Below are 22,181 nucleotides of genomic sequence, written 5' to 3'. Positions count from 1 at the left end.
AGATGAATCCTGCAAAGTTTAAGGTTCACTTTAGGACGAAGTGCATTTCCTTGCGTTGTGGAAGGGATTCAGAAACGACCGATCCAATTTTTTGTGGCAACGTACAGGCGCCCAAATCTTTAACTGGTGTGCGGGAGCGACGACTTTTCCGTGCGTCAGCGCCGTTTGACGGGGCGAGGCTGGAAACAGTCTGAGGCTAAGCGCATGCGGACAAAGCGCGCTCAGCTGGGCCCATCGTCTACTAGGCTGTTTCCAGCCTCGCCGCGTCATACGGCGCTGACGCCCGGAAAAGTCGCCGCTCCCGCACGCCAGTTAAAGATTTGGGCGACTGTACATGCTGCGTGCTGATTTTTCCCGGCGTTTAAAGAAAACCCGCCCAATAGTGAATAAGACCGCGTGACTGCGCTCGAGCGCTATCGTAGTGCAGCGCTCTCAACCGTTCGACGCGCCTGTCGTCAGGGGCGACGGCGCTTCCTTTCCCTGCGCCAAAGATGGCGACGCGATGCGAAGCCACGGTCCACGGTTCTGTCGCACCAACCGCGATTGAGCGCCGCAATACGACAGCGCGTGAGCGCAGTCACGTGGTTTTATTTCCTATTTCGCCGGCTTTCTTTAAACGCCGGAAAAAATCACCGCGTAGTATGTACGTTGCCACAAAAAATTGGATCGGTCGTTTCTGAATCCGCTCCACAACGCAAGAAAACGCACTTAGTCCTAAATGAACGCTAAACTTGGTATAATTCATCTGCGTTAATTGACTAATTAGTCGGAGTATAAAAAAGAATTCTAAGAAGCGCTACATGACGACAATATGGCGTTCGTTGGTTTCATTTAGGTGCAGCTAACCGCTTTTAAAGCTTTTTAAGGTTCAAGCTACGTGAAACACAATATATATGTGCTTGTGTGTGTGTGCGCGTGTGTGCATTTATTACCCTCAAGCGCATACGCATTACAGAGGGGAGTGGTACATAACATATAGAGAAAAATTAACAATGAAAACTAATGAAACGAAAGGCAATACAAAAAGCCAACTAGCAGAAAGAAGTATTGATAAAGAGGATAAACGGTGATAAACTACAATGCTACACAGTAGCTCAAACAACAATCACAAGCGGAGGAACATATGTACAGATCACAACGCACTGAAAACCTGATAATTCTGTGCAAAAAAAAAAAAAGAAAGCGGGGGGAGGGGTGGATCAGCATCAAGATATCGCACGACAGATGAACGAAATGAGTCATCTGGTATTGATGCTACGTCGGGCGGAAGGCGATTCCACACTGTTGATGTACGAAGTAGAAAAGAATGAAAAAGGGTATTGGTTTTAGAACTGATGAGGTTTACTTTGTATGGATAGTCGATGTGGTATGAGCGATAAAATGGTTGCGAAATAAAAGCATGCTTCAATTCACCATGATGATAAATTTTGCGAATAAGGCTAAAATACTTTCCTATGGATCTCAAGAGACGGCAATGATATGCGTTACTTTCATTGAAGTTATGCTGCTTGTACGGTTGTAATTGGAAAAAATGAAACGCGCCGAATTATGCTGGACCATCTCGAGTGATGACGTTAAGTTCGTTATACGGGGGTCCTAAATTGTAGATGCACATTGTAATTTTGAACGTACTAATAATGTCTTGCACATAGTAAGTTTAGCAGAAACAGGTGCTGTAGAAAAGTTACGGGTGCTTGGCAGGCTGAAATGAAAGTAGCCTGCAGTTGGTGGCAGCGGTTGTGCGCTACGTCGCGCATCTAACCGGCTGTACATAGCCGTCGGTTTTGTGACAACCACACGCGTGTCGATAGGCTGGCCTTCTGACAATGTAGCCGCGCAGTGCACACGCTGTGTTCCGTCCCTGGCCTTCTCGTGCCATTCGGCCAGTCGAGACCTGAAATGCCCCACCGCAAGGCCCGCTACAGCTTCGCCGCCCTGGCCGCGTGACGGCATACCAGGCGGCCTCGCGCCTCGCATGTGCGGCCTCTTCGAAGGCTCGCGTGGCCGGCCGCGGTGGGATGCGTGGTCAGGTTCGAACTGATCGGCGTCGAGCAACTCGTAATCGCAGATTATTTTCGACGAGCTCTCGCGATGGATGAGAACTTGAGCAGTCCCCCAAGACGTTGTTTAAATGCTTAAATATAGACTGGCCAATGACAAGTTCGCGCGAAGAGCACGAAAGAGACAAAAACGTGCAATACGTAATATGTGCTGGAAATAAATTCGAGGATGACATTTTCTGACTGCGGTGCGCACTACTAAAGTCACCAGGCAAGCAAAGAAGGCTAGGAACGCGCTGCTCGCACGCGTTGGAAGGCACTGCGCAGTTGGGAAAAGAATGCAGTGCGACATTCGAGGGACATCAACAAATCGAAGATGAAACTTGGGTCGGGGAACATCGCGCCCCCGGAAAACTGCGTCGAGCACAATGTAACGGGCGCAGCATTTGAGAATCTAGCCGAGCCCCTGTGCAGGGACCGGCACAAGATTCAGCGATCGCGGCGACCAACGGCGGCTGCCGAGTGGGCGACGCGTGCAAGGGCGCCGAGCACGCATCGTTCGCGCCGACTGTGCTTCGTTCGCAAGCATGCACAAACCACAGCAAATCTTAATTTTCATTGCATTATCTTTGAATTTACTTGTTCAGGGCAGGGAACAACCCGGACACGTCCGCGCGGGGCAAGTCAATTAAAATGTGAATCGAGGCGCGACCAGCCCGGCTGGCAGTTCCGTTTTCCTTGAAATCTTTTCGAGGTTCAAGTGGAGGCCGACACTAAAGGCACGGGGTTCCCGACAGAGGTGTACAGGTGCAGCCGCAAGCGCCTACGAGACAGATCACGGATAGTGACGCATCAAATGTGACTTATATAAAACATGCCGCACGTACAAAACAAATCAACATGGCCATCAGCGTGCATGGGATATAAAATCAATACGAAGAAAGAGAATGAAGACCACAAAGGCGACATTGTAACAAGCAGTAAATAATTAACAACATAATGAAAGAATCTGCGAGCAAAACAATCGTTCTACTTGCCATAATTCTTGCGGTAGAACGCTTGTTAGATGACACGTAAAAACTAACAGCGTGTAGCCAAAATTTGCTATATGGAACGGGGAAGGGTCCCTGAAGGGCTAATTGCTTTCTCTGTCTCCTAAACATAGCGGGGCTATAATCGAAATCAGCCTTTCAATCAACGATCTTGTTTACCGTTTCAATGTGTTGGTATGCAGAAGCTTGCGCGCCATACTGATTTGTTCTTACGAGAGGTGTGAGCTTTATGCTCTCGTAACCAATAGGTGCCTGATCGTTTGCAATGCAATGAGACGTCGTTCAGAACAACATTAATTTAGGCTAGATGGTGCGTACTTCGAACTAGGAAGGAACGGCGCCAACTAAGACGACCACGAGAGGGAGAACTTTTGTCCTGTGTCGTTCTACCCCTCGTGGTCGTCTTAGTTGGCGCTGTTCCATCCTAATTGAGACGTCGTATCTAGATTTTTGCATCGTTAAATATATAACATAAAATATTTGATTGGCTCGTATCAAGTAGTATTTAGAAAAGAGAGGAGCTGTTCCCAGGTTTATTATACTACCCGAATATTTCCAGCGTCTGTTTTCAGCGTCCGTTAACCTCAGGTGCGTGATTTCCAAAAGTTCCCATCAACTATTTTAAAGGTTGCGGCCCAAAGCTTAGCATTTATTCTAAACTCTAATTTCGTTAATTTCGCGTTAGAAGGTAGATTATGATGAGAGAGTAAATGAAGGTGACAGTTGGCGCATTTCGCTCGGGAACACAAGAAGCACCAACTTGCCGCGTTCGTACATACACCGTGACGACGGCGCAGCGCGACCTGCTTAGGTCCGTCGCAGTCTCTCGGCTGCCATGCTGCACTGTCTGAGTATCCACGCGGTGGTCCACTGGCTCATCTGCATTCGCGCAACTTTTCGAACTCCGAGCACAGAAGCGAGCAATATTGCGCCCTAGGTGATCGTCTCGTGCCCGCGGAAAAGGGATTCGCAGGCACCACGTGATGTCACGGCGTCACACGAAATACGAGCGCCCATACCTTGCGCGTGACGTAATGGATGCAGCTGTTCACCGTGCTCGTACGGTGGATAGTGCTAGTGCACAAACATGGCGGTCACGATGCTCCCATATCGCCACGCGTACGTCGTTTTACTTTTTTTACTGTTCTTTTTACGAGATTGTCAGTGTTGCCGATTTGTCGCTCGGTGCAAGACACGCCAGCCGTGTTGTCGTCTTGTGACGTTTCTTATTTACCCAGCTTCTCGATGTGCTAGTGGTTCCTAAGATGGCGCCTGAGATGACGCCATCTATTAACGGCTTATACATGGCAAGACCCGTAGGTGACGGCTTCGCGTTCCGTATCGGTGAACCCTTTAGACGTGGGAAAAGGTCTCTACGAAAAGGTGGTCGTCAGTGGAATTATTCTGACCAAGGCAGCACCGAGAAAGCTTTATATGAAGACAGTGGCGTAGCTAGGTCGTCTGGCACCCGGGGCCCATAGGTATTCTGTCACACCCCCCGGGTGTAGCCGGCAGAAAGAGGGGTGTCTTCAGACGTATATGACACCCCCCCCCCCCCCGTCACTGGGCCCTGCACCCGGGGCCCACGGCCCCCCGGCCCCCCCTGTTGCTACGCCACTGTATGAAGATCAATTAAAATGATTTCGAAACACTCCCGCAGGCCTATGCTTAGCGCATCGCGCCAGCTTTTAACTACCGCATTTTCACACTCCACACATTAGAAGCTAAGTGCAGCAATTGTTTTTTTTTTTTTTTGTAGCCGCCCACAAGCTCATACGGCTCACCGAGCCACTAAAAAAAAAGAAAAAAAAAGTTCTAATGAAATGTTTAGTGCCTAGTTGACGTGCGAGAGATGAATGTGTAGGTAGTATTGGGAAAACGGCAGCAGGCTTTCATCATCATCATCATCATCAGACTGCTTTATGTCCACTGCAGGACGAAGGCCTCTCCCTGCGATCTCCTATTACCCCTGTCCTGCGCCAACCGATTCCAATTATAGCGCCCGCAAATTTCATAATTTCATCGCTCCACCTAGTCTTCTGGCGTCCTCGACTGCGTTTCCCTTCTCTTGGAACCCATTCTGTAACCCTAATGGTCCAAAGGTTATCGAACCGGCGCATTACATGACGTGCCCAGCGCCATTTTTTTATCTTGATGTCAATCAGAATAGCGTCTGTACCCGTTTGCTCTCTGATCCAAACCGCTCTGTTTCTGTCTCCTAACGTTATGCCTAGCAATCTTTGCTAAGCATAACGTTAACGAGAAATATATATGCTGGTCGTTAGCGTTAACGAGGAATACATATACCGGTCGTTATGAAAGTAAAATTCAAGTGCTTCTCGGCGACCTTCATAGCAAGTTACGATGTTGTTATGAGTGGCGCTTTTTGAGTTGTCAGTTAACCGCGCCACTGAAGTTGTGCAGCGCTCAGCAGCACTGCGAATAATTAAATGTGACAACCTTTGCGACATTTCGCACATATTAATTTCGGCTCCCATCGTCCGGTAAGAAGATATATAACGCGACAACACGCGCAGTCGAGGACGCATAAACATGACGCCACTTGCCGTGTCGTGGCCATAACACATCGTGTGAAACCGTAACGACGGAAGATTTCAGAGTGAGCGGAACAAAGTCTGTTCAGCCAAGCATGTGCAGGCAGCATGGCAGCTCAGCTCGTCGTGCTTGCAGCCGTCGCATGAGCTGCCACCAGTCAGTGCGGGAGGTTGCCAGCCCGAGCGTGCTTCCACGCGCGGTCGCGTGCGGCACTCTCCAAGGTCGCCGACGACGCCTTTGTGTGCAGCAGATGCGGTATCGAAGTCGTCACGAGCATCTCTTCACGGCCCCGCTGATATACACACCCAGCATGCGGGGAAAGCACGGGGTGCATCGCACGCTGCTGCACTCGCGTCAAGAGTGGACAGGGGGGAAACACTTCTTCCACTGCGTCCGGAGTTGGCGGGTTCGAAAAAAAAAACGCCCTGCAGCGTGCATTCGGCCTGCGAACCACAGGCGGTGGAGCCGCCCACTACGACGTCATACCGAGTTCGTTGCTTGGGGTTACAACTTTCTGAATGACTCGTATACAACTGCAGCGTCGCGACCAGACTTCCATCGAGGCAGAAAGCGAAACGGCGTTGCTTCGCGTAGGAAGGTGATGATGGCTGCCAGTCGTACACCGCCTGGCAGCCTATATAAAAACGAATAGGTTGCTTTGCCGCTTTCGGCCGTTTCCCTGTTTCGTCGCCGGTCGATCGTCGGGCTCGGCAAAGAAAACGTTCGTTTCTTTGTTCCTTAGTTCAGGCTATTCACTTTTGTTTACGATCATTGGCGATGGTTTCTCCACAACTTACTATGGTTATTATTATTATTTGTAGCATGCGCCAGCACTCAGACGTGGTCGTTCCTGGGTACGGTAAATAAATGATTGACTGATTTATTTATTTATTATGTTTAGTAGTAGTAGTAGTAGTAGTAGTAGTAGTAGTAGTAGTAGTAGTATTTAGAAAAAGGAAACACGTAAGCGGTATGGCAGCTTGATGACGTCGACACGCATGGTGTGCGCGATAGAGGGAGAAGCGTACTCGTCGCACTTGCATGGGGGCCCCTCGTTTTAGGCAGCTACATACTAAGGGCACGTTGCAATGCGGTACAATAACCTGCACGACAGAACTTGTTCTGACGTTGTCTCCGCCAGGCTCGAGATTATTATTACAAAGGGGTATTAAAAATGTCAATCAATTCAGCGCTGCGAAGTCGAAATGACATTCTCAACAAAGCGATTATCTCCGTGGCTCGCAGTCGCATAGATTCGCCTTTTTCGTATCGGCGATCGTTTGCCGAACACCGAATGCCGTGCATCCATCCTTCGCGTACTACGTATATCGTATGTGACGCGGAGTGTCGTTTCGTCGGGTGGCCCGCTCGGTTCTTTCTCAGCTGCCCCACTCTTACTGGTGTTGCAAACCCAGCAGCAATCCTTATTCCAAAGCCTCGCTCAGCGCTCGTCGTGGCCCCGACTAGAGAAGCTTTATCGTTGGCGAACGGAATCGTCCCGGCCGCTTCCCGGGTGGAGACCGGCGGCGATCAGATTGCGCCCGTCCAATGTGCCGAGAGTTCGCCGTGCGAGCGGTGTGTGCTCGCGCCAGGCCGTCGCTCGCTTCCCGGCCTCCGACGAGGCTGCGGCCTCGCTGCGACTTCGAGGCGCCCAGTGTTTGCGAAAGTGAAAATGAACTATGCGCGGATATTTACGGAGAACGATCGCCTCGCACCCTGACGCAGCGTTTTTTTTTTCTTTCTTATCTTTAATAAACATGTATCTTAGTTCGTCATGGTCTGGCGGCGTCTGTTGCGTGCAGACGCAGTTTTCGGAATGCTAAAGGGATGTAACGCTGTAGCTCGTAATATTCGAGGCGGGGAGAGCAGCCCCGACTAGATGCGATCCAAAAAAATCAACGATCACGATACTCCCCAATGCAAAATTTGAGCGCATTGGTATACGCGTTTTCATTTCGCGATATATTGGCTAGCGGGGATAATTTGTCTCGTGCGGCACGTCTCGAACGAAGCGAAATGTGGCGCGACTGCCTCGCTAATCGTGACGCGTGGGCGCGATTCACAGCAGTCGCCGCAGACAGATTTCCGCTCATGCAGTGCTTTGTTTCCAGGCAGACGACGTGTGCTACGCTGGCGCCATCTCGTAGCCATCGCCGCGGCAAAGCCCGTCGTGCTCGGCACTTCGCTTTTCTTCTGACGCTTTCGCCACACCCTCCTCTACTTTCCTTCTCGCGCGCTCTTCGCTATCGTCGTGTTTCATCCTTTTGCTGTCCTCGTTCGCTCGGCTACGAGGACCCCGAGGGACGACGCCGACGCTAGCCGTAGGAACGGGCGCCTAAGAGGTGCGCTCTTAAACAAGGTCGGTAACTTTACACGTGAAGCTTATAACATGCCGGCTTTGGTTGGCGACATGTGTAAAACAGGACGACCGAATGAGGAGGACAAGCACTCCCGCGGCACAACATGCTCGGCCAGGCTCGAATGATGCGATGTTGATCGGCGTAGCCAGAATGCACGCGACGTGAGGAGAAGGCCCCTCCCAGACGAGCCGGCGAATGCGGCGCGCGAAGCGGCCCTGCGGCGGCCGCCTGACCGGGTCTCGCCGTCGAAAGGAAAAACCGGCCACGAGGAAAAAGCGCCGCTGACCTGCTTGAACCTACCGCCGCCGCCGCCGCCACGGGACCCAGAAAGAAACGCGCCGGGGGAGCCCCCTGGCGGGCGAGAGTTCGGCGACGCTCAGCGGCCCTCCGCGCGAACGTTGCCCACCAAACGCACAAGAAACGCGGTTCATGCGTTAAAGCAACGAAGGCTTTAGGCGCGGTCATGCATTTGGATCACCTTAACTTTCCCAGTACACTGCGATAGATACGAAACTCCCAAGTCTCTCCCAAGTCTAGCTTCACCACTTGATGTTTTGCTTGCTGCATCGACTTCGGCGATTCTCAGCAGAACCAAAACAAGTTGCGTCATTGCACGGCAATGTGTACGAACCCCAAACTTGTGTGCGTAGGGGCGATCTACTAAAGGGCGAACCAAGGCAACGCTTGCCAGGTTCCAGAGCGTATCCAGAGCTGTCTGGCAATGCTTGCCAGACAGCTCTGGATATGCTTGCCAGACAGCTCTGGATACGTAGCTCGAACATGCACACTAGTGAGCAAACGACGTGCACGAGCGACATTGCTGCTTGCCGAATGTCGACATTTGTCACAATTGCTTATTTCATGTAAATGGCATTCTCGTTATGCTCAAATGTGCGCGTTGCAACAATGTCTTGCTTAACATAACTCCCGCACTAAGGTTCTGGAACACCTGAAGAGGTGGCGATGCGTTTGGGTGTAGCACACGGCTGCGTGACTGACATCTCTAGAACCGACTCCCATACAACTTTGTCCAATAGAATAACTGAATCGCACGTAAGAAGCCTGTCCCGCCTCAAATACTATAAAATACAGACATTTTTTCGTATCTGTTTCCTGACAGAACACGCCATTCGTTAGTGGTCCAGGAGGAGCTTCGACATGGGGATTCGTCAGCGTCTTGTTTTCCGTTCACTAGCACGCACGTGAGTGTGGCGACCAGACAAAGCGACAGTACAAATAACGCCCCTCGTCTCAGGCTTGGGGCCTGAACGTAAAAATAAATGCTTTTTTTAGAATAAGAATTATTTTATACGAACGATATCTTTTATTATACAACTCCGTAGTAGGACAAGGCTTGTGTGTTTTACGGCACGAAACAACAAACCCACGTCTAGCACGAGCGCTGTTAACACAACCATTACGAACAAATTCCAGGACTGAGCTCATAAAAAAAAAAGGGCTCCCATCCACGCTGTGAAGGTGGTTGGCCAGCGAAGCTGTGGTATCACCTGATCCGATGGAGCAATGTGACGTAGCCTTGAACTTGGTCCTGCCGAACCTGAGCACAACGCCGTTGTGCACATTGTCGTTGCTGTTCCCGTCGCCGCTCATCGTGTTCACGCTGCTCTTCCGGAGTCCAAACTATGCATGGCCTTTCCATAGCGCTATCAGAACACAATGAAATCAGTTGATAGGCAGGTTCTTCTTTTACGTATGAAAGTGTAGTTACTCATTCACTCCCTGCTTCGAATGCTACAGTGGCCGCTTAGTGGCAAATGCAGCTCCTGCAGCCGTAATCTTTACTGGGAAACGCTTGCGGTGAACGCGATGCGCGAAGGCGATAACTCTGGTGAGGCTTATAAGCCTTCGATGGCTCATGGGTCGAGAAATCCGACGACGGTGCAGCGTTATGGCACCAAAATTCAAGCGCATGCGCTATAGAAAGCCATCAATTTCTTTATCAATAAAACAGCTTGATTATCTCTGCGCCTTGAGCGGACACCCTTTTAAATAATTTAGTCAGCTTGATGAAGTGTTTGCCTGCGGCTTTCCCAGTTTTTTTTTTTTTTCATATTTGCCGACCAATGTAAACGTGTCTTATACGTTTTGAGAAATAGAAGTACGGCTGCGAGAACTGGAAATACAGAGAGAAATACAGAAATATACAGAGAGAGAGAGAGAGAGAGAAAACGTTATTATCGCTTAGTGGATATATATGTATAAGGCACCATATATAGAAGTCCATGTAGCCATCCTCGTCGATTAAAGTGTTAAAATAATAAAAACATACTTCAATGAACCTGCGTATGTGTCTTAATGGTTTTCAGAGACTTGTCACGACCGTTCTAACGTGCCATTAACCCTGCAGGACCAGTGGCGATGTCTAGGCGACCGAGAAAGAGAACAAGATAAAAAAAGGTCACATGTTCAAGCTACGAAATAATGACTCGAGGTCTTTTCAAAGTAGTGACCTCGGCTATTAACGCAGTGTTGCCAGCATTTATGGAGTTGGCGAAAGCAAGCAGAGAAATATTCGTCCGGGATGCTCTTCAGCACATTAGTCACAGCAGTTGAGACTGCTGCCATACACCTCCATAAGGCTTCCCTCTCAAAGACAATTTCACAAAGGGAAAGAAATCGCATGACGGCCGGTTGGACGAATATTCTGCGTGGCCAGATATTCTCCAACTGATGCAGCAGTGTGGGGTCTCGTGCAACACTAACACTGTCTGGATGACAAATCAGGACGGCGCTGCCAAATTGCTTGGCGCAAACACTTTGGCGACTTTCGGTTTATTGTTCGTCCTTCAGACAGGTATTATATGGTGCACCAAGCGTCCGGCATCAAGAACTGCTAAGAGCTTTATCTTTGTTTACTATGGTTGCCGCTTCACTTTTCGTAGAGAGAATTGAACCATGACTTCGCATTCGCGGCTTTGCCGTTTTGGTTGAGCGTCCCAGCTTTTATCTCCAGCGTCCATGCTTAACAGAAGCGGTTGTCGTCGTCTGTCACGTTGTGTACTCGTCCTTTAATTGGCGCGCCCGCTAATTAGAATACACCAGTTATAGCTCAAACCGATACCCTTTTAAGAAATGTGAGCTCACTCCTGGCGTTTTTGAAAAGTGCAGCGGCAATTATTTCTCTGCTGTCTTTTCTGTCAGTGTGTGCAGGGCGATTTTTGAGTTCAAGTTTCACGGTCTGGTTTCGCATATCCCTCTTCAATTTCACGCCTGTTTATACCACGCACACAGTAGCGCGGCGATTGTGACGCAGCCTCACACGTTCCACATTTGCAGCGTTATGTGAGGTTGGCGGGTGGCCGAATCGCCTTGCATCAAATCTCTGCCCCCCAGAAAGCTTTGTTGCCATTCGAAGACACGGCTCCTCGGTAATGCTTCGTCAGCATATGCTTGATGAATAATGTTCCATGTGTCACTATTGGGGTTTTCTTTAGCCTAAAGCAGCTCTTATATTTTAATCTGCGCTCATAATTTGTGTCCACCACGTTACTTGATAAACGTTCAACTGAATGTGCAAGAAGCCGAACAGTGAGTTGCTAAACACAGCTCTGTGGCTTAGTAAAATCGATTCCAAGGCTATGTCTACTCTGAGCACATACAAGGTGACTCTAAAAAAAAAAAACCTTTCTCTGCACTGAGGGCTCGGACTATATACGCGTGTGCAGTTTCATATCTAAACCTCCACGTATATGTTCTGCTAGAACAACATTTTCAAAATTATTTTCCTACTCCAAAGGGCGTTCTCATGACTTCTGTGGCAACTTGTTGATTGACAGTGATTTCAGAAATTGCTGCAGGATTTTGACCCGTTATAAGCATATTTATTCGACCGTATACTCTGTTTGTGCAAAATGCCAATGCGATAAAATGAGCAGTTCTTTTACTACTGGCACTCACTAGTAGCGCTGAGGTTAGGACGATCTGGATGTTATTTTTCGGCTCCCTCACTTGCCCTGCGGACAGCGTGTAGTCTCCAAGATACGTACTCTGTTCTTACAAGGTTCGCATTCGACACACCCAGTGTTTAGTTCTCTCGCGTCGCTTTCGCATAGTCTCTAAATGGACTGAGGCAAGCAAATATCGAAACTAATATCTAATTTCCCCACAATGCAGCGAATCGAGGTTTGGCCACGCATTTGAATTTATTCCACTTTTTCTCACATTTTCAGTGCGATTCAACATTTGGTTTAATCATATGCATATCTGCCAACTCATTTTTTGCATGAATTTGGGATCGTTTCACGATTTTACGGACGTTGCGTCGAGTTTTACGAAAAAATGCTGTTTTCGAAAATGTTTAGCTTGTCGGTCTCAGGACCTCCTGTTGGAAGGTTTCCTATGGTGAAAATGTGTGACGGGCGCTTGCTTTGAGCAAGTTCCTGAAGGAGGAGAAATCTGCAACAGCAAAATCATTGAGAGGGCTGTTTATTTATTTATTTATTTATTTATTTATTTATTTATTTATTTATAAACAAACAAATAAATAAATAAATAAATAAATAAATAAATAAATAAATCATCATCAATGAGGCGCTAGCGGTTGAAGCATCCTTGCCCAGAGGTGCCCTACGTACTTTAAATCGTCCACTATCAGAACTAAAAGCTTTAGGCCAATGCTCCGAAAGAACATCCGCGTTGAAGGCCTTACTAAGGTTTCTGCGGACTACGGGGCTTCACGACAGACTCTAAGAATGCGCCCCCTACCGCTCTCTAGTGTACGCGCTTTGTTCATGCTTGTCTCCCTTTCTTTCTATCTCCCCCTTCCACTCTGTTTCTCTTTTTATCCCCCTTAACCCTTCCCCCTGCGCAGGGTAGCCAAGCGGAACTACCTCTGGTTAACCTCCGTGCCTTTCTCTGCATTATTCTCTCCCTCTCTTTCTTTGTGCCTAAACGCAAAAATAAACAAAGTGAAGGTAATCGTTGCTTGTCGTTGCTTGAAGCAATAAGACTATTTTTCGTATTTCGCCTAATTAAATAATTGGTTATTAATAAATATTCACTTGCTCAAATATTATTCAGAGCAAAAGTTTCAATGAGAAAATTGCAGACCATCCTGAAAAATTCTCGATTCAGCTTTCCGTTGCTCAATAGTTGCTACATAAATGTTTTTTATGCCCCCAAAACACTAAACGAGTGCCATGCGATTAGGATGGTCTACAATTTTCTCATAGCACTTGTTGCTCTGAATATAATATCCAACGAAGTTGATTAAATAATGACGACCAATTGTGTAACTTAAATCTTTTTGTGCGCAAACAAACAGGGACGAATAATAGAAGCAATACAAGGACGAGCGCTTCGTCTTTCTTCGTCCTATTCGTCTTCGTCCTATTCTTCGTCCCTGTTTGTTTGCGCACAAAAAGTTTTAAGATGAATATGTTCCAACTAGACCGACTCGCAGTTATGCTTCAGTTCAGTTGTGTAACTACACCGTATGCAACAAATAGTCTGACTTGCTCTAAGCTGCTGCCAACATTACCTTGGTTCTGTCCACCTACGTGGCACTCGTATATTTTCACATTTTGGCGCAAGTTACGTGGGACACGTGGTATAGCGTCTCTTGACGTCACTGACTGGTGCAGATGGGCTTCACTATATAGGCGTAAATGGAGGACCAGATGTGTTGCAAATGACTCGAATGTACGAAACCGATCCGAGCTTCGCGGGTTCAGCTCTGCCGCGGCAACGAACCGCGGCAGTGGATGAGCGCACAGCTCACCAAGGGCGGACAAGCCACTCTGCGCAACCGCGACTCAGCCCGACAGTGGCCAACGCACGAGGGCCTCGCGGTGTGCGTCGCCCGTCCCTGGCATCGGCCCGGCTGGCGCGTTGATGAGGTGCCTGCATGTAGGTGCAGGTATGTGTTCGCGCAGGAGCAGACTTGCTCCCCAGCAAAAATATGGGTGCCTTTCGAACGGCGGAATTCCGGCGCGGGTCGCATGACGGAGAGCGTCACGGCGTAACGTGTCGTCGTCGAGCCAACGCATTTCACGTCCGTTATAACATCTCCCCACTCAGTGCTAAATGCTACGAGCGTTAGCGTAGTCGATCGTTGATTCGATCGTAGCGTAGTCGATCGTTGCAATCGAAGATTGCAGCTCCTCCTCAGGGAATCGTCCCCTGTCCAGGCCTTCGCTTTCCTCGGTGGCGCTCGCTCGTCACCCTGACAGCGGCGCTTTTTGTGCGTCCGGCGTGAGCAGCTGATGTCCGTGATCAATCGAGCCATTCTCCCTAGGCACATCAGAGGGCGGGGCAGCTGTTTCAAGATACATGTCCTTTAACGTACGAAACTACCGTTTGCCTTGTTATTTCCCTATTTCAATTAAGCATAACAATTAACTATCGCTGTGCTTTCTTTCACTTATGTCATCCCGTATGACTGTGGCTAACGCACATTCGGCCCCTCGGTGGCTGAATACGGAGGCTTACGGGCACTGCAATGCTACGCCATCAGTTTGTTTTTCCTCTATTATGTGGGCAAGCATCGGCACTATGGCTGGTTTTGCTGCTTTTATACATTTACAACCAGTAGAAGCGCTAATAATTTGTTGACGCCTGTTATTTGTACATTAGGTTATTTTGCGATGTCAAGAACGGATTAAGCGGGAAAGCTCCGCGTGCCTGTTTGCATTGGCTCAATAGAATTCAGCGGACTTTACAAGCCAGCGCCTTTTTACTACCTGGACCCCCATTTAAAGCTCCGCCTTCCGGACGGCTTACCATGCACGCGTAACTTTCACGTGTCGTCTATGGCCTACAGTACAGTATTCGCTAATGCCTTCCCCATAGGAGTGGTCTGATGTCCTGAATGTTTTTGGCTACACAGAGACAATTGCATGCGCGCGATGGCTTTCCCTGTTTCGGTGCACAAAGAAAAGCCCTCGGCATGCACCACGCTCGACAGCCGTTCGCTTGCGGAGAACACACTTTTTCTCGGAGACAGCCGACGTAAGTTGCTCTCACAGCGCTGTGGTGATTTTTTTATTTCAAAAGCATCGGGAGTGAATCAGAAGCTGTACACGCATCGTCAGTGGCCTTGTGCTTGCGAGGAAAGATTCTCTTCGTGCCTCCTCTTTTATCTGCTTATGTTTTCTGCCCCGCTTCCACTGCAGAGTAGCGTAACAGGCAGTTAATCCTGTTAACCGCTCCGCGGTGCAGGTTTCTTGTTTTTGTTTCTTCTTTCCCTCTCTTGCTCCGTATACAACATCGGTATTTATCCCACACAAAATTGTTATTCATCGTTCTTCTCGCAGCCTTTGTAAAAGCGATCGTACAAACAGTTTCAGCACAGAGGATTGTTTAACACATTAATGGAACGTTTAATTGCCTGGAAACAAGCTGAGCACCGATAGAACGCCGTTAACGCGATGCGCATTGTATAAGCCAAGGTAGAAAAAAAAGACGAATCATGTGAATTGGAGAGTGTATTGAGAGGCTAGTTGGTAAGACATTTCTTTGTGAACTTTAACTGCGCTAGGAACGAGACACCGAGGTAGATGAAGACAGGACGAACGCAGTCCTGTCTGCGTACGTCCTGTCTTCATCTACCTCGGTGTCTCGTCCGTAGCGCAGACACAAAGGAATGTAAAATGAAGGGAAATGCGAATCGAGCGGCTTTCACGCTGGCGCATAAGCTGGCGCATTTTACGACCGCCCAGCGTTTGTTCGCCCGAACGTGGATCAGCGAACGTGGCCCAGACGAACGAGGAAGTGGAGCCGTTCCCCGGCGGCTCGGATTCCGCGATGCAGCGGTTGTTGCTGCCACGTGGGTGAAGGAAGGCGGTGGTGGCCGCCCCGTTCTGGGCTTATCGTGCCCCGTAGAGTTGAAGATCGTCGCTGACACCTTACCTCATCCGAACAAATTATGTCCACAATAGAGTGGACACAATTTTCTTCTGTATATGTTCGAGTAACCTCAGGTGTTCCTCAGGGATCAGTTTTTGGCCCCCTTTTATTTTTACTCTTTATTAATTACATTGCAACTGACGTCACGTCTTCGTTTAGAGTGTTTGCGGATGAGTGTGTCATTTATAGAGTCAGATATAATGCAAGTGACATTGCATCATGAGAGACGTATTTAGACATAATGGGAACACGGTGCGACACGTGGGACATGTCAGTAAATGTTCAAAATTGTGTTCACGTCAACTTTCCAAGGAAGCGCGCACATGTATTTATACCTTGAGTAATTTGGCATTAAAAAGGGATGACGAATACAAATATTTAGGAATTCTAATGACGTCTGACTTATGTGGAACAGGCACTTAAATTTACGCACATTGAGAATAAGGCAATAGGTTCATTGGGATTCCTGCGCCGTAATTTCAGTCAGTTAGTTACCTAATAAATTAAAAGAACAATTCTATTTCAGTTATGTTCGTAGTTTACTTGGTTACGGTTGTATCTGCTGGGATCTGTACACGGCTGATCTCATGGAACAGCTTGAAAGAATGCAGACTGGGTGGGCTGGGTTTGTCCATAATAATTATAGTAGAAAATTAAATATGACAGAGAGCAAAATTAAATTATCGTGGCAAGCATAGAAAGACCGCCGAAAAAAATCTCAGGCTGAATTTTTTTCACGCGGCTTCTTATTCAAAAACAGGGATTGAGAGAGAAAGCTATACTCAGTCGCCTACTTGCGTGTCGATGAGACGCGACCATGCACTGAAAGTTCGCGAGTTGCCTTTCAGGGATGACGTCTTTCGGCATTTTTTTTGGTACATCTATAAAAGAATGGAATGCTGTTTCACCTGACATTGTTAATATTGAAAACAATGGTGCCCTTTATCGCGGTTTATGTATGTGCTCACTTGTTTCTCCCTTTACAATGTAACCCTCCTGCCACAATGCCCACATGGGCGATGCAGGTATGTAATAAATAAATAAATAAATAAATAAATAAATAAATAAATAAATAAATAAATAAATAAATAAATAAATAAATAAATAAATGCCTGGGTTCAAAATCAAGGGAAATACTATTGCTGACTCAGGGCGCTCACATAACTCGCTCGTGCTCATATTAACATCTACTACAGGGCTGAACATCATATCTACAATTATGGCTCTGTCATATCAACAGTGTGGGCAGCGTTTAATTGTCTGCGTTATGGAGCAGAGAGTTCCAGCTTTGGGTCATGTTCACCATGCACACAGGAACAACTCGTCATGGAAATCATGCACTTATGTACTGTGTCGAAACGTTGCGTTGCAGTAGTTGCTGGGCCTTTCTTTCATGTTAAAACTGAACTCGGTGAAGCGCGTGTTTCTCCAGTTGCCGCTAATATCGCCGTCAAAATCCTCATCTTCTGGAGTAGCAACGTCGGAAGGGTCTCGGGACATGGTTCTCGTAGCGCCACTGACGGCAACCACCTTTTGCGCGAATCTTCCCCTCAGCCTTCTTGCATCTAAACGACTGCTCTTGCAGTTGCGCCTTAGTGAGATCAGAGTCATTCAATATAAAGTGTTGTCTGGTGAACGAGACTCGTGCAGGGAGAGCTCTTCACCAGACACTTCGGAGTCGGACTGAATCTCGCACCTCTGTGGCACACAATTCGTGTATTTGTCCAGCAGTCTACTAAAAACCTGCAGAGCGTCAGGAGTTACTGTACGTGGCCGTGCAATGTCAGCTAAATATTTCTTGCATTCGCACCAAGCGCCTTACACTTGTGGTGCAAGTAAGGTATCTTATGCTCGAACACCTTGGCAAAATGTATGACCGCAATCTCCAGTTATACACTGGCAGCTTTGCTGAAAAAGAGAATCAAGCTATTGTCGCGACTTATGGGATCGCAGTTCTTAGTATTTCGTGGGCCGCCAGGCTTGACCTTGTTGTGTCTTCTGCGCTATGTGAAAGTGCCTCCATAGAAGCAGCCTTGCGGAAGCTAACGCCGCAGCCTGTGTGTACTCTTTTCAGACAGTAAGGCTGCGCTGCAACTATTTCAATGCAGGCTTCCACCGCGAAACCGAAAAGAAAACTTGCATTACTCATTTCATTTCTGCATTGGTTCGAAAACTTTTGCCGTTGTCTCACTTGTGATAATTTTTTATACTGTCTTTTGCAGATCAAGAACAATAACCAGAAATTAACACTCGGTTGTCGCGAAATATTTTGGAATATTCGACAGTACCGAGTAGTTACTTTTCGCATAGCGTTTCACGCAATTAGTGGAGGGAACTGCGGGGCTTACGGCAGGCAGCGTGCGAGTGGTGGACGTGTGTTTGCCCAAAGCTCTCCGCTTTATGAACGGCGATTTTGCGAACTGATCATTTTCAATAAAATACCAGCTTACAAATAATTAAGTAAACATTATAGAGGCCCGATAGCGAAACCATTACGCCACGGACGCATGGACAAGCGAAACCACTGTAATTAACAGCGCTTTTGCGTGTTCACATATTTCAAAGCGAGCTATACTATTTTATTTAATGCAGAAGGCAATATGCCTTGCTTTGAAATTTATGCCAATGAAGCCAGATAAGTCTTAAATAAACGAAGCCACAAGCACGAAGACATGAGATATCCATGTACTAACCACCATTATCATAGTGGCTAAAGAATTGCAGCGAGAGTTCCTTCTGGTAATTATTGCAGGAAACCTTACGCCTTTTCGAATACGAATAGTTGGTGCGTAGTATTCGATTGGTATTGGATACTTGGAGTATTCGCCCACCCCTAATATACCCGAAACAGAAACAGGTGAACGTGTATTAATTAAATTGTGCCAAGTATAATTGCCGATCCTCTGAGCTGCGTCGCTTCATGAACACATGCGTGACTCTTGCGTGGATTCTGTGATTTCACAAAAAAGTAAAACAGAAAGAAAGGTCTACATGACCCTGTCAGGCCCAGTCAGGCCCTCGTCCGGTGGAAACTCGATTGGCGCGCCTGTGCGAAACCAAGCGGACATTTCGGGCCAGCCCGGATGTTCGAGTTGCACTCTCGCTAGTCGCTTAGCGAAATTCATGTGAACGCGGTTGGTTCGCCTCGTGCTGCACACTCGCGAACTCTGGTTTCCCGCTAAATCCGTGCAGCGTTCCTGTCGACGGCGATCGCCTTCGGCCGCACTGCCCGGTTCTGTGGTTGCAGACGCGCATGCCAGCCACCGTCGACGCACATGTACTACGCCCTCTGCGACGCAGCCATTGTTCCCGCGTGTTCGATATATCTTGCCGCCGACCTTTCTATCGCTGCAGCAGCTTCGCGCTGTCACCCTCTGCACATGCACGCCGTGGAAACAGGTGCGACGCGATGGCTGCTCATACGAGAGGAACAGTCTCAGTCCCGTTTCTCTCGCATTGTTTTTCTTTGTTTGTTTTTATATCATTCCAAATTGTAAGAATAGCGTTTTGATGCTACTATGATTGTCTAACAACAGTGCCTTTAAGCTCACTGCGCACTTTTCTCCGTGCATTCGCGTTTCTTGCTTGCACCGCTGTGCACATCGCAAGCTCATATTCTTCCACGTGCCGTTCGGCATTTCGAGAGGAATCGAACGGCGCTTCATGCAGGACGAAGCGAAGACACAGCGCCGTGCCTTCACCTCGTGCCTGCTGTAGCGCTGTTCGGTTCGGTTCTAAGCAGGCGCCGATGCAACCAGCCCAACTCGGCACATTCCTGCAGTTCAGTGTATACTTAGTAGCCTTATAAACAATCGTCTAGGCCGCCAAAAGACAGTTGGAAGTATTGAATGCACAAACATAATTGTTAAGCGGTGATGGGGTGATGCAATCAAATATTTAATTGTGTTATTAACTATTAACAAATATCTGATTAGGCGAAATACAAAAAAAAATATTCTCAGTTCCTCCAAGCGGCGGCAACTACATTACCGTGGTTCTCTCCAGCTACGTGGGACACGTCTGTTTATTTAAAGATACCTTACAGACCCCTAGAGGCATCCTGTAAGGGGGGAGAGTGCACTAAAAGATTATAATATAAAATAATTAGAATGCATAAAGATGCGCTAACATACAGTATATATATATATATATATATATATATATATATATATATATATGGGTGTGAAGTGCTATCAGCATTCCATACTCCTGCGGACTCGTTTTTTAGCAACATGTGGGTTAAGGGCGTTCCGGGAGATGTATTAGGTGATAGCTTAGCTTTCTCGCTCTCTTTCTGGAGAAGCGTGTTTGTCTCGTTGCCCGTCTAAAAGCCCCTGTAAGCGTTTCGCCCAAACCATGCGAGACACCTACATCATAGGATCAAAACGGTCCTTTAGTAAGCAGAAATAATCACGAAGAACCGGTTGCTTTCGAAGAGTCCGTTTATGTCATCCTCCGGGCGGTGATTATTCGCGACACTGGCGTTGCACCATCGCGCGTTATGGGTGCCGCTCCACTGTGTCTTACGTGTACGCGGGTGCCAAGCGGTACTTCGAGCGCCACTTACTCAAGCACCAGTCCAGAAACCCGTGCAACGTCTACTGCGACTCAACCACAGCGTCTCAATTATGCTAACTGGCACGAGGGAAGAACGCTTTCCTTACCACCGTGCAGTACTGCACACTACCGCCGGTACCATTTACTGCTGTATTAGATTGCATTATCTTCGCAATCTGCCCACGAATATGGTTAGACACTAACAAGAAACGGCGGTTTGATCTCGAAGAAAGTTAAACGATTTAAAAAGTACGTATCTGCTATAGTGCGCCAACATAAACTATCGCTGGCCACTGAATGAGGCAAACGATTCCTTATGTGCATGAGTGCACACACCTACAGGGGTGCTCAAAAGTTTCCAGGCCACAGTCTGCGCGAACACGTTGACTTCGTGCCCTTGTGGCGTGTCATGCATCGGATTATAAGGACCCCAAGAGTTTGGTGAAGAGGGTAAGGGACACTGCTTCTCGCCACCCACAGCTTCCGAGTGCCAAAATTACTCCAGGAGCTCCGTCACTTGCTTGAGAGTGAACTTTGTCGAACACGCTGTGGCTTGGGTACTTTTTGCCACCCCTGTACGTGACAGATAACCGTATTCATAATTGTAGCGATCCAAGATGATCAGCCGGATAAGGCGATGAAGAAGCAGTAGCTCCGAGGAAGGAGAGCGAGGAATATGAAAAAGTCCTGCTAAATGGCTGGAGTCGTTGTGTTCTCGCTTGTGCTTTATAATAATGTTAGAACTGAATACATGTCAAGAGAGAGAATAATTGCACCGCAACAAATCGTACTTGACGATAACAGGAAAAAAAAAAAAACGCGTAGGTGCACAATACCGCATTCTCAATTTAATTGGCGCAGGCCAACGTACATGCGCTTCCAGCTTCGGCGCACAACAGAGCGAGCGAGCTCAAGATCACGTGACGCGCCACGAACCCGGACTAAACTGGCGCGCGCTCGCAGCCCCGTCTGCGCGCGCTGCGCCGACCATCGGCAATTGCAGCAACCAGTCATTGCAATGAGAATTTTCTTCAGCCTTTGTTTCTTTTTTGTCCGTGTTTTTCTCACCGCAGCGTTTGCCCATAGGCAGCTGTGCATACTGCAGCGCCGAAAGGCGGAATGCCTACAGCGCTGGATACACGCAGACGTAATCTGAAAGAAAAAAAAAAGAAAACCACCCATTGTGGCGTTTTCTGCGGTGCGTCACGCAGGGCACGCGGATTTTTAAATATCCTTATCGGGCACAGATAACTGCGACCTTCAAGGCCTTTGCCGAACCATAGCCGAGCGGTGGCCAGCCCCGATAAAAGTTTCTGAGCAACTTCTTGAAATGAACAGGCAGTTTCTCACCCATGTACACCAGCGCACAGACAAATCGTACCAATACTTAACGGAGTCACCTTGTGCATTCCTGCTTGCCGTTCAAGCGCCATGTTAACCTGACGCAGTTAAGGCGTCCGTGTTGCTTACATCAGGCACATACATTGCAGAGAAGCTTCTTGTGTAACTACATTTGAAAGGTCGTTCCAGCGCACAAATAAAGATGGGCGAGCTGAGGAGGAGAACCAGAACGCCGGACTTGAACTGAATTTAATTATCCGAAAATGGGGCCTCATGTGCACAGGAAGGCGCTGCTGGTGCACCCGACAGCTCAATTTCCTTGAGCGAGAGGCCATCTAAGGCGGCGAAAACCGAACGAGCTGTCGGGTTTCCCCAGCAGCGCCTTCCTGTGTACATGAAATCCTGTTTTCGGTGAATAAAATTCAGTTCAAGTCCGTCGTTTTTGCTGA

General features: G+C 48.0%; 1 protein-coding gene across 6 annotated transcripts in view; it reads left to right on the top strand.

The window, feature by feature from the left end:
• LOC135911965 (isobutyryl-CoA dehydrogenase, mitochondrial-like) overlaps window positions 1-22,181 on the top strand; it is a 573,736-nt gene that overhangs the window by 1,005 nt on the left and 550,550 nt on the right. For 2 of the 6 annotated variants that reach the window (XM_070527796.1, XM_070527794.1), the window contains exon 1: window positions 9,114-9,170. The exons of the other annotated variants lie outside the window; for them this stretch is intronic. In XM_070527796.1, coding sequence (XP_070383897.1) covers window positions 9,127-9,170 — 44 coding nt within the window. In that variant the 5' untranslated portion in view covers window positions 9,114-9,126. Of the gene's footprint in view, window positions 1-9,113; window positions 9,171-22,181 lie in introns of those variants that run through there. 6 annotated transcript variants of the gene reach the window in all.

The sequence above is a fragment of the Dermacentor albipictus genome, chromosome 10 (genome assembly GCF_038994185.2).
Source record: "Dermacentor albipictus isolate Rhodes 1998 colony chromosome 10, USDA_Dalb.pri_finalv2, whole genome shotgun sequence".
NCBI lineage: Eukaryota > Metazoa > Arthropoda > Arachnida > Ixodida > Ixodidae > Dermacentor > Dermacentor albipictus.
Note: the sequence above shows the minus strand (reverse complement) of the source record. Positions and strands in the feature narration are given on the sequence as shown.